We start from the raw sequence: 13,442 nt of genomic DNA on the forward strand, positions 1-13,442 counted from the left end.
GAGTCAAAACATCGAGGGAACCGATGTTTGGAACGACCCGATTTCCAATTTTCCAGTTTTATATGAAATATCTTTCAGTGTATTTTAAGTTTGAAGTCGTCAAACAGACCGTTTACTAAGACACCGATTATGTGTTGCGTTGTGGAAATCGCTAATATGTTCAAAGATTGACGTAAACTTAATGTAAAACGCAAAAGAAAAAACAATAAATTAATAAATAGAAATGGTTATTTTAACAAAAAAGCACATTTTCGTAACAAGCAACATTTGAATGACAGTACATATTGTGGCATTAGTCAGATTTAAGTTTCGCAAAATCAAGGATTGTTGATTTGCGCATCTTGTCAGTTTCGCAAAACTGTTCAATCGTAATGTGACGTGACAGCGTACAGAGCGTCTGAAGATCACGGTCAGCATCGGCAGTGAATTCCAAGAACCTTCTGACCACATCTAAAGCGTTAACTTCTCGTCATTAACTTCTCATCATTATCATCTCAAATGCCCATATCAACTAATATCGGTCATGAGTTAACAGTGAAAAACGGTTTTTCACACCTTATCAAATTGCCTTTCAACTGTCATTGCAATTTTTACAACTTGCGAAAATTTTAACACCTAGCAATTGTTTGTTTATTTTGGAACACGCGTTTGGGAAAAAGTGTGAAATTATGTCCTCGAGGGAGCCATAAGGTCTTGTGCAATATTTGTGTACTTGGGACCGAGGATATTGCTCAACTGCTTGACATAATTAGGTTTCGATGCAGCGTGGGTGTATTTTATATGAAAATGGAAGGAAAAAAGTTCGGGACCAAGCTCCTACCTCGAGGGAAAGCCGGTTCTCGAACGACCGCTTGTTTGAGGGAAAGCAGTTTCACTGTACATGAAGTTCAATGGGAAAGTCTGATTATTAAATTTATCATGAAGTAAAAATGAAATTTCTTCTAAGGAATAGAGTGTATAATAATTATTTTAATCTATGATCCTAAAAAAAGAACAATAATTACCTTATAAGTGACTATGTTGAAGACTTTATAGACTTTAAAATCTATTCCCTTGTTACTAAAAATAGAAAGTAGTGGAATCTCCAACAAAAAAGGAGACCATATAGCTAGACTTGCTGCCCTTGTTTCAAGGGTAAACTTTACATAACTATCAAATTTTAACAAAATTTATTTATAATGAACTTGTAACCCATTGAGTGAGGCCAAATTTTTTTCAGGGGCATAATATAAATAAACATGGTAGGTAACCAATAGACAATGTAACACACCAAATATTTAAGCACTAGGCTTAATAGTATTTGCCAAAAAAAGTTTTGTAATTTTGTCCTTTAGATTGCCATGGCAACCAGAGTTCTGCATGGAATTAATTTCTTTGAACAAATTTGAAAAAGCACCAACCAAGGATCATTCCTATTAGGTTTCATCAAAATTGTCCAAGCGGTTTAGACGAAGAAGATGATAATAACCTATTGTTGACATTTCCTTTAGGTTGCCATGGCAACCAGAGTTCTGCATGGAATTCATTTCTTTGAACAATTTTAAAAAAGTACCAACCAAGGATCATTCCTATGAAATTTCATTAAAATTGTCAAAGGGGTTTAGGAGAAAATGATGATTGTTATATAACCAATTGTTGACATTTTCCTTTAGGTTTCCATGGCAACCAGAGTTCTGCATGGAATTCATTTCTTTGAACAATTTTGAAAAAGCACCAACCAAGGATTATTCCTATGAAGTTTCATCAAAATTGTCCAAGCGGTTTAGGAGAAGATGATGATTATAACCAATTGTCGACACTTTTACTTTAGGTTGCCATAGCAACCAGAGTCTTGCATGGAATTCATTTCTTTGATCAATTTTGAAAAAGCACCACCCAAGGATCATTCCAATGAAGTTTCATTAAAATTGTCCAAGGGGTTTAGGAGAAGATAATGATTATAACCAATTGTTGATGCTTTTCCTTTATATTGCCATGGCAACCAGAGTTCTGCATGGAATTCTTTTCTTTGAACAACTTTGAAAAAGCACCAACCAAGGATCATTCCAATGAAGTTTCATTAAAATTGTCCAAGCGGTTTAGGAAAAGAAGATTATAACCAATTGTTGACGCGGAACGCCGGACGACAGACGCCGGACATTGACTGATCACAATATGTGATATATAAAGTGAATTGAATAAAGGGAATTGGAATTATAAGTGAACATGCCAACTTGCCCTAAAACTTTAACCAGACTCTGACGCCGGGTTGAGTAGTATAGCCTCCTAATTCTTCGAATATTCAAGATAAAAACAATACGTCTCTCCATTTATAATGGGAAACATAATTACACAACACTCACTCCATCTGGGTGTCGGTTGAGAAGTGTGCAGCCATCAGCGAGGCATCCACAGAGTTCTCTAGACTGTTGTACACAGTTGGCAAGGCATGTCGCTCCTTGAGAACATCTTTCTGGTGCTCAGTGAGCACCATCTTCTTCGGGGAGTACTTTATGGCCACAAACTCCTGTTTGTATAAAATTCAAATCTTGTAAATGTACCGTAAATGAATGGTTATAAGACACACTTTTTCCCCTCAGATTTCAATGTAACAAAATGCCTGAGTCTTACAAACAGTAACAAGCTTTTGACATTTTTTTCTGAGGTCGATGTCAGGTCGAAATTGGCTCTTCAGAGAAATAAATGGTAAAAAAACAAAACAAGTTTGTTTAGATTTATGTAGAAAGGGATGTCATTCATCTCGATTGAGTTTATACAGGTTAAAATGGCAGTTGAGGATCTGGATACAGTGTATCGTAAAATGCTTATTATTTTAATTTTTCATTATTGTACGAATAAAATTATTCAATAATATTTTGTATAAAACAATAATTAAACATGCATATAAAGATGCATAGCTGTGCACTGTCGAAATAATTTTTGTCAATGGTATGATAAGGTGTGAAAAACTCCACTGCCTTTAAGCAGTTTAACCCTTTAGCGCATGTATATGAGATAGGCCGACATAGCTCATTAGCAGATGTATACGCATCTGGCCGACCGTATCCATTACTGGATGTAAACGCATCGCCCGCATATTTCAATAGGGTCATTTCAATATTTCAATTTTGCATTTTTCTTTTTGTAAACAATATCCTAGATGTTTATAAAAGTAAAGTTTAACCTTCTGTGTATTGATTTTCCCTTGAAAATATCGTCTGCTAAAATTAGAAGGTATTTATACTCCCAATCGCAGGTATGATATCCCATTGTGACGTAATAAGACCACGAGCCGTGTACTGTATGGAAAATCCCCAAAATTCATTGATGCGTAAATCATTAAATATATTACGTCAGTTCAATTTACCATTAAAATCAATAAAGATTATAATTATTATTTAAAGATAATATTTTGTTTACAAACAAAAGGAACAATAAGTAGCCGAGAAAATGATGAGTAAATTTTCTGTGGAGCTTATAGATGTCCAGCATGGTTCCGGCCGTAAAATAGGTCAGGTAAACACATTTGTGCAAGTGTTTCGATGATCTAGATCTTTTTATTCATACTGGAAAAACATTTATCGGCTTTCTTTTTGTAAACAATTTTATGAGAGTGTAATAAAGTTTAACAGACACCCTGGACTGGATCTGTCAGCTGGATGACACCGGATATTCCTGCCATATTTCTGTGTATTATACACAAGAACATCAATTGTCAGCTTTTAAATCCAGATGGGTCTTTTTTATGATAGGGGTAATAAAATGTAGATCGATCCCAGCATTTTATTACCCTTTGATTAAAAGCAATTATGACATTTCAAAGAAATGTAACAATTCCATCTTGGAAATGCATTCACAGGTGAAATAAAATAATTTAATGTTTCATCATTGACACCATATACTGTGAAATCATTAATGTTCGTGGGGCATTAATGTTCGTGGTTTTCGTGGGTTGGGTGATCCACGAATTCAAGATCCCACGAAATATAAACCCTTTATTCACTTTTTCAATTGCCTTGTTACGTACATACTCTAGTATATTCTTTACAGAGGTCGCAGTATACAGTGTTAAAACCTGTCTCACTGTATAACTTACGATCATTATTCTGTTAATATATTATAACTGCCTTTAACAAATAATGAACCAAATCAATTAAATGTGTTTTATGCAGCAAATGACAGTTATAAGCACGTGTTTAAACGTGTGCTGTTAATGAAAATCTCCAAGTTTACAAGATGTGCGTGATGAGTGTCTATACTCGATTTTTTTATTTAATAAAATAATTAATCGATTACTAGTATATTGAAGGTTACTAAGCACCGAACGTGACAATATACGCACCTTTTCGGTGTTTTCACAGTTTGCAAAATTCTTAAATGGCATTCAATGGCTTCCCCTATCTGTATTTATGATCAGGGTACATCTTCTTTTATTACCCTTATTCCCAATTAAATCGATAAGTGACATGGGTATATGCACTAATTGGCATGTCATACCTTATTAGCGAGTGTCATAAACCGAGTGACGTAGAAGACGGAAATCACAGGCCAGCACGTGGATATTATGCAGACAATCTAGGACGATCGCATCTTGGATTTTTTTTTTTTCAAAAATGAAAATCCACGAATTCAAGTACCCATGAAATTGTTTTTTTTCGGCAAACCACGAAATTTCATGCCCACGAACATTAATGATTTCACAGTATTAGATAATTAAATTATCTATAAAAAATGTATTCACATAAAAAAAGATTTGGCCACAATTATTTGGAGTAATATTGATTTTAAGGTCATACTGTCGTAATAATTTGCTCATTTTCAAATCTCCTACAATGCTTATACAGATAAGGACTGCTTATCAGTAAGTTGGCTATTGACTGGGAGGTGTAATCTGGCCACTTGCCCATGTGCTAAAGGGTTAACATACCAATAGTACAAACTGTTGCGAAAATAGTCTTGTTTTTTCACACTTTGCCACGTTCCTTTTACTTTCCTGTAGGTGTTGACATTTTGCCAACAAACACATACAATTTACGGTTTTTTGCTTTACAAAACTTTTTATTCTTGCCAGGTTATCGTTTATGATACACCATTAGAAAGAATATTTTGCTTTGTATTAGTATGGCATGTTTTAAAATAACCACGAAAAAAACTAGAATGGGCTTTTGAGAAAAGCGCATGTCTCCCCCGAAGGCTTAGTAAGACTTAGAGGTGTAAAGTACTGATACATCTGGCTGGAAAGCAGGGTGTGAGAATTCAATAGGGATTTCCACACAATAAGCCCTAGTTAATGATCTGAAAACTATTTTTCATCTTTCAAGCACTTGACCTTGACATGTGACCCCAAAATCAATAGGGATCTTCTACACCTCATGACCAACCTTCCTACCAAGTTTGGTGAACCTAGGTCAAACCGTTCTCAAGATATTGAGCGGCATTGGTTTTAACTTTGGGGGTCGCCGTGACCTTTGACCTAGTGACCCGAAAAACAATACATGTCTTCTACACCTCATGACCAACCTCCCTACCAAGTTTGGTGAACCTAGGTCAAACCGTTCTCAAGATATTGAGCGGAAATGTTTTTTACATTGGGGGTCGCCGCGACCTTGACCTTTGACCTAGTGACCCCAAAAACAATAGGGATCTTCTACACCTCATGACCAACCTCCCTACCAAGTTTGGTGAACCTAGGTCAAACCGTTCTCAAGATATTGAGCGGAAATGTTTTTTACATTGGGGGTCGCCGCGACCTTGACCTTTGACCTAGTGACCCCAAAATCAATAGGGATCTTCTACACCTCATGACCAACCTCCCTACCAAGTTTGGTGAACCTAGGTCAAACTGTTCTCAAGATATTGAGCGGAAATGTTTTTTACATTGGGGGTCGCCGCGACCTTGACCTTTGACCTAGTGACCCCAAAAACAATAGGGATCTTCTACACCTCATGACCAACCTCCCTACCAAGTTTGGTGAACCTAGGTCAAACCGTTCTCAAGATATTGAGCGGAAATGTTTTTTACATTGGGGGTCGCCGCGACCTTGACCTTTGACCTAGTGACCCCAAAAACTATAGGGATCTTCAACACCTCATGACCAACCTCCCTACCAAGTTTCGTGAACCTAGGTCAAACCGTTCTCAAGATATTGAGCGGAAATGTTTTTTACATTGGGGGTCGCCGCGACCTTGACCTTTGACCTAGTGACCCCAAAAACAATAGGGATCTTCTACACCTCATGACCAACCTCCCTACCAAGTTTGGTGAACCTAGGTCATGCGGTTTTCCAGTTATCGATCGGAAATGAAGTGTGACGTACGGACGGACTGACGGACTACCGGACTGACAGACAGGGCAAAAACAATATGTCTCCCCCAGAGAGGGGGAGACATAAAAATCATTAGTGTCCACAAACATGGTGGCCAATGCTGGCTGATGATTTTAACATTTTTTCAATAAGTCCTTTAACCCATAACAAAGATTATAAGTTTCTTTTCCAGAGTTTTTCACGGATTTTATTGCCTGGGTCTTATTATTATAACCAGTCATTTACGGTATTTTAAAAGCATACACAAGTCTTGAGACTGTGCACTGATGGCAGAGCCTGAATGACAGACAAATACTACCCTCTCCTTCTGGGAACAAATAGATAAAATTTAAAAACATGCACAGTCTGAGTTCTAATATAAATTGCTTTTATTCCGCCTCAAATTTCTCTTCTCAAACATAATGACAAAACAATCAGTGATGCATAAATTATCAGTTATTACTTACTTCTGTCTTTCTTTTGTCAGATCTACATGTAAGCAAAGAACCTACCCCTTCATCAAATCCATCAAGTGAGAGAACTTTCTTCTTGGCAGATCCAGCAGCTCTGGGCGAATGGGGCGTCTTGATCGGCGACTTAGAAGGGCGTGGTGAAACTGGCTTGTTCAGGAAGCTCCCACGCATGATTTTGTGGGGGGAGGGCATGCCAGGAAGATGGGGCTCTGGGGTTGCACCCTGGGTCATCTGACTGACAGGGGTTTCCTCAATCACCGCTGGCTCCATGGGGATAAAGCCGGGAAGTTTAATAGAAGACTTGGTTTTCACCTTAGTCAGAATGGGCCTGCAAAAAATCAGGAAACTTGACTACCAAAAAAAAAAATCAGTTCAGTTTGAAGTTGAATTATTGCATATTGACAAACACAAGATAGAGATAGCTAAACCAGCTTAAAATCAATGTCTGTACACAAGCTCAAAATCTTAAGTCTATATTCACATTTAGCATGGCTTTTATCTGATCTTTGAAGAAGGAGTTTATTTTTCATTTAAGGGAAATTTTGAAATCTTGATAGTATACATTCATCAGTTCATATACACAGGGCTCCCTGATAGGCGAACAAGGGGGACAGAATATTTTTATGTTTTCCTAGCCTGTCAATACTATATACATGTGTACAAAGTATATATATAGCCTTGAAAAATACTCTATTTTATATTGTCAAAGATATAGGGCATATAACAAACAATTCGGAAGTGCCTCCTCATTGTTACATGCCTTATTTTTATTAACCCTTCAGCAAACAGGACCAGATAAGACTTCCCAGTCGAAAGCCAACTTCCTGATAAGCAGTCCTAATTATAATAGGCCTTTTTGAGGCATATAAGAAAAATCCAATTAATATACCAGTATGACCTATAGATCAATATTTCTCGCATTAATAGTGGCCAAATCTTTGTATGTGATTATATTTTTTTACAGATAATCAAATAATCAATTATAAATTGTGTCATACCATCAAATATTTACAGATTTGATCTGTAATTGCATTTCGAAGACAGTCAAACGATCAAATATTTACAGATTTGATCTGTAATTGCATTTCGAAGACAGACTTTTACCATTACTTTGAAATTTTATGATTTCATTCAATCAATCGGTCAAATCCAAAACAAGAGGACCATGATGGCCTTAAATCGCTCACCTGAGTAAAAGAATTTAACCTTTGTAACCAATATAGCTTGATATTTGTTCTTAAAGAATATTAAACAAGAGGGCCAAGATGGCCATATATTGCTCACCTCAGTAAAACTTTTTGCTATAGACTTGATGATAATTAAAAGGGCAATAACAGGGATTTGGCTTCTCTGATGTATGAAATTGTTACCTCAAGAGTGTTAACAAGGTATTTCCATATTTGGGCTCTGTGACCTAGTTTTTGACCCTAGTTGACCCATACTCGAACTTGAGCTAAAATCATCGAAACAACCTTTCTGACAAATTTCCAGGATATTTGGGCTGAAAATGTTACCTCAAGAGTGTTAACAAGGTATTTCCATAATTGGGATCTGTGACCTAGTTTTTAACCCTAGATGACCCATATTCGAACTTGAGCTTGAAATCATCAAAACAACCTTTCTGACAAATTTCCAGGATATTTGGGCTGAAAATGTTACCTCGAGAGTGTTAACAAGGTATTTCCATATTTGGGCTGTGACCTAGTTGTTGACCCCAGATGACCAATATTCAAACTTGAGCTAGAAATCATTGAAACAACCTTTCTGACAAATTTCCAGGATATTTGGGCTGAAAATGTTACCTCGAGAGTTTTAACAAGGTATTTACATAGTTGGGCTCTGTAACCTAGTTCTTGACCCCAGATGACCCATATTCGAACTTGAGCTAGAAATCATCAAAACAACATTTCTGACAAAATTTCCAGGATATTTGGGCTGAAAATGTTACCTCGAGAGTGTTAACAAGGTATTTCCATGATTGGGCTCTGTGACCTAGTTTTTAACTCTAGATGACCCATATTTGAACTCGAGCTAGAAATCATCAAAACAACCTTTCTGACAATTTTCCAGGATATTTGGGCTGAAAATGTTACCTCTAAGAGTGTTAACAAGATTTTTCCATGTTTGGGCGCTGTGACCTAGTTTTTGACCCCAGATGACCCATATTCGAACTCGTCCGAGTAATTACTGGGACAAACATCCTGACCAAGTTTCGTGACGATTGAGGCAAATTGTAAACTTGGCTAAAAATAGACTTCGCTCATGTAGACTTGGCTAAAAAATAGACTTAGTACTTTCAAGGCCCATAATCTAGGCATGCATGGTCAGATCTGGCTGGTTTTCGAAAGGAACTGAGCTCTAATGGATATCGATATACTGTACAAGTTTCATCGAGATACAATTAAAAACTGAAGACTGTATCGTGTTCACAAGCTAGTGTTTACACAATAGCATTTTTTTATACTATCAAGGGCCATAATCTAGGCATGCATGGGCGGATCTGGCTGGTTTTTGAAAGGAACCAAGCTCTAATGGATATCTAAATACTGTACAAGTTTAATCGAGATACAATCAAAACTGAAGACTGTATCATGTTCACAAGCTAGTGTTTACACAATAGCATTTTTTAATACTATCAAGGGCCATAATCTAGGCATGCATGGGCGGATCTAGCTGGTTTTCGAAAGGAACCATGCTCTAAAGGATATCTAGACACTTAACAAGTTTCATCGAGATACAATCAAAACTGAAGACTGTATTATGTTCACAAGCTAGGATTTGCACAATAGCATTTTTTTATACTATCAAGGGCCATAATCTAGGCATGCATGGGCGGATCTGGCTGGTTTTCGAAAGGAACCGAGCTTTAATGTAGCTCTAGATACTGTAAAAGTTTCATCGAGCTACAATTAAAACTAAAGACTGTATCGTGTTCACAAATAAGAAATAGGCCTAATAGTGTTTGCCAAAAAAAGTTTTTTAAGTTCTGCATGGAATTCATTTTTTTGAACAATTTTGAAAAAGACCCAACCAATGATCCCTCCTATGAAATTTCATTAAAATTTCTCAAGCGGTTTAGGAGAAGATGATGATTATAACCAATTGTTGACATTTTCCTTTAGGTTGCCATGGCAACCAGAGTTCAGCATGGAATTCATTTCTTTGAACAAATTTGAAAAAGGACCAACCAAGGATAATTCCTATGGAGTTTCATTAAAATTGTCCAAGGGGTTTAGGAGAAGCTGATGATAATAACCAATTGTTGACGTTTTCCTTTAGGTTGCCATGGCATGGAGTTCTGCATGGAATTTATTTCTTTGAACAATTTTGAAAAAGCACCAACCAAGGATCATTCCTATGTAGTTTCATTTAAATTGTCCAAGGGGTTTAGGAGAAGATGATGATGATTATAACCAATTGTTGATGCTTTTCCTTTAGGTTGCCATGGCAACCAGAGTTCTGCATGGAATTCATTTCTTTGAACGATTTTGTGCTCAGGTGAGCTAAAAACAGCTTAGTAATCTTTTCCAGGTGCAAATGGGGCTTAATTTAGACCCAATATATGCCTGATTTTGTAACAGCTTAGTAATGTTTTCCAGGGGCAAATGGGGCTAAATTTAGACCCAATATATGCCTGCTTTTGTAACAGCTGAGTAATGACCAGACAAAAATATATGAATCTTCAAGTATTCTCTATGTTTGAGAGAGACATATTATTACTTAAGTGATACAGGATAATCCAGTTCTGAAGCCTTGCTGAATAAGGAGCTCCACAGTGCGAGGGTCTGGTTCTTGATCTGCCGCCGACTGTGCAAGAACGTAGCTTCCAGCAAGGGAGATAACTTGTGTAGGAACTCGCTGTCTACCAGGCCAGAGTAGCGTCCCTGTATACATGTGCATATGTCCATCCATAAGGATTCCAGCTGAAAAGGCAAAATAGTTGCAAAAGGCTAGTTTTAGCATCATAAATTTTGTCCTTTTATAGATATTTGTGATTTAAGGTGGAACACGACTATGAATTTTTTTTCGAGTTACTGTCTGAAAATTGGTATACCAATAGAAGAGCATATGCCCAATTAGGGACTGTTTTTACATTTTCAATATTCGGAACAGTTTTGAAACTATGACTCCTCAAAATATACCACTGACGTCAATTTCAAGACGTCTCTCATATTTTTGCGTTCCAGCTACAATAACCGATAGTTTCACCAATTCTTCGTTTACCGCTAGGAAATTTAAACCTCAAGTGTGTCTTGTGAAAACGTTCACGCACATATATTTTTCATTCTCTTGTTTTACGTTATTTATTTAAAATTTGTCTTGAACGTCATTTTTCGCGGGAAAAACGGCGTCGTGTTTCGCTGAAAAAAGTGCGCCTTTCTTTTATTCTTGAAAAAACTGCTCGTTTAATTTTTGATTTTTTTAAATTCATGTATTCAATATTTTATTACAAATCGCCTGATATAAAAAAAAGGGTACCTCACCGAGTTCGTTTTTGCGCAGTATCAAATAATCTAACCCCTATACCTGTTCTTTTTCATTACGTATTGTTATTAAACGTTTAGCATGACGTAAATTAATCCACTGATCAATAACATAATTATAACAGTTGTTGTTAATTTTAGTTAAATTGATAATTCAACATTGTTTTCTTCTGTTGAATTCTGAATAGTTAACATTATTAAATAATTAAAGCACTGATTATAAATGAACTATAGTTAAAGTGACATGCTTATCCAAAATCCATGCATAAACATGTATAACAAGATCAATATTGTCTTATAAAACTTGAACTTCTTACTCAATTATGCATTTATGGAAAATATTAATTACTGGTTACAAGATTTTAACCGCGTGTTTAATAACAGAATGCACAAAAACATTAAATTATTGGTGAATGCTAAAATATTTACTGTGGTCTACTCTAATCTCATAATGTAAAAATACCATGTTTTATGCTCATTGATTTCAAATTAACTCGGTATTTCTCATAAGAACCCTTGTTTTCGACAAGATTTCTGCATCCAAGCGTCAGATCACATACGACCTTACTATCATGGAAGTCAAATAGACTTATTTTATTTGCATGTAGAATGTAAGCTTTTTGTTCAATAGTCCGATTTTATAGGAATGTCATACATTTTCGCGACGTCTTTTATGTCAATATTTTTTGCGATGTGGCAATTTGTAAGAGGGCTCTAGAGCCAGCATAGCCGATTCGGATAGTCATTGATACAAGTTTAATTCAAATGAGATTCTCATCGAGTGCTGCGGCGTTTCTAACAAGAATATATATGACGTAAGCGGCGGACTCAGCTGTCAGACTATGTAGTTAATCAACCGTATCGCTGTTGATATCCTATATATTATTACGTTAATTAATTCGGTAGTTTAATGCTTTCACGGATTTACAATGAGATGCATTTATCTTTAAAGCCGTTTTTAACCAGCAATGGTTCTTTATAACAATTTAAATTTAACCGTTTTGTAATCAACAAACGGATATCATGTAATGATCGACGACAACATATAGCATATTGCCATGTGAAAATATGGACCGATTGTAACACTTAATCAGGAAAGCTGCAAGCAGATTATTAACACATAGTTTGTTTAATTGTGTCTTCTGCTTATACCAAAACATGTGATTGGACCGATTACAAGCGTCTGCTAATTAACAGATAGGCTATAGAGTGATCAGCGTAGCGGAAAAAAGCAGCTGGTCGCATAGGTCTCATGGTAACCAAGACACTTTTATGACCCATTGGATGTAGTTTTGAATGTGTGAATGACCCATGAATGTTTATGTATTACAATTTCTATATATTTTACTGGCTTAGTCATTTTGGACCGAAATTACAAAAAAAAAATTAAGAAAATTTCGGACCAATTTTTTTTACACTTTTTGAAACTGAAATCGGTCTGGCTTGGTCAAAATCGGTCCAGACCGGCAAATTGCCGGTTTTTAGAAGCCCTGTATATAGCTATATCCTACCTATATAAATATTCTGACAGCAATATGCTATAATTTTAAACTGTACTATTATTGTATATAATATTATTCATGTTCTATGTCTATCAATGTTTGGATATATTATGAATATGTCCAGCCATGGGGAAAATTAAGATATTGAGTTGAGTTGAGATGGGAGAGTAAGTGTGCATCTTTAAATAGTTACTATAAGCTCATTTTGTTAAGGGTTGTTATAGCTTACTTACAAACACAAGCACAAAACGTACAATAAAGTCACGTACGCACGCGTAAAAACTCACCCCACACACCATCCCACACTCAAGCACGCGTGCATACGCATGCATATATGCGCACGCGCTCGCGCACACACACACAAACGATCATACGCACGCCCATACACACGCTCTCACACACATGTACGCTCTCACACGCAGGCATGTATGTACACACGCTCGCACGCGCGCACACACACACGCACGCACGCACACACGCGTGTACAATACGCATGGCAGGGACATTGAGTGCGGGATAAGGTAGCTATGTTGGCTTCTGTATCATGGGCATTGAATGCATTGCCGAAAGTTGCCTCATGAATTTGCTTGAACGCACGAGAAGCTTCAGAGGTAAAGTCAGGAAAACAAACTAACTCGTTATGAATTAAAACAAACAATGCATTGATTAACAAAATTAAACATTTTACTGCACTAAAAT

At 36.5% G+C, this 13,442-nt stretch overlaps 1 protein-coding gene across 2 annotated transcripts in view; it reads right to left on the reverse strand.

The window, feature by feature from the left end:
- Nucleotides 1-13,442, reverse strand: part of LOC128229427 (telomere-associated protein RIF1-like) — a 238,016-nt gene that overhangs the window by 108,537 nt on the left and 116,037 nt on the right. For both annotated transcript variants that reach the window (XM_052941345.1, XM_052941344.1), the window contains exons 21-23: nucleotides 10,478-10,680; nucleotides 6,797-7,085; nucleotides 2,343-2,506 (exon numbers count right to left, since the gene is read on the reverse strand). In XM_052941345.1, the coding sequence (XP_052797305.1) occupies nucleotides 2,343-2,506; nucleotides 6,797-7,085; nucleotides 10,478-10,680 (656 nt within the window). The remainder of the gene's footprint in view (nucleotides 1-2,342; nucleotides 2,507-6,796; nucleotides 7,086-10,477; nucleotides 10,681-13,442) is intronic.

This window comes from Mya arenaria, chromosome 1, assembly GCF_026914265.1.
Source record: "Mya arenaria isolate MELC-2E11 chromosome 1, ASM2691426v1".
Taxonomy (NCBI): domain Eukaryota; kingdom Metazoa; phylum Mollusca; class Bivalvia; order Myida; family Myidae; genus Mya; species Mya arenaria.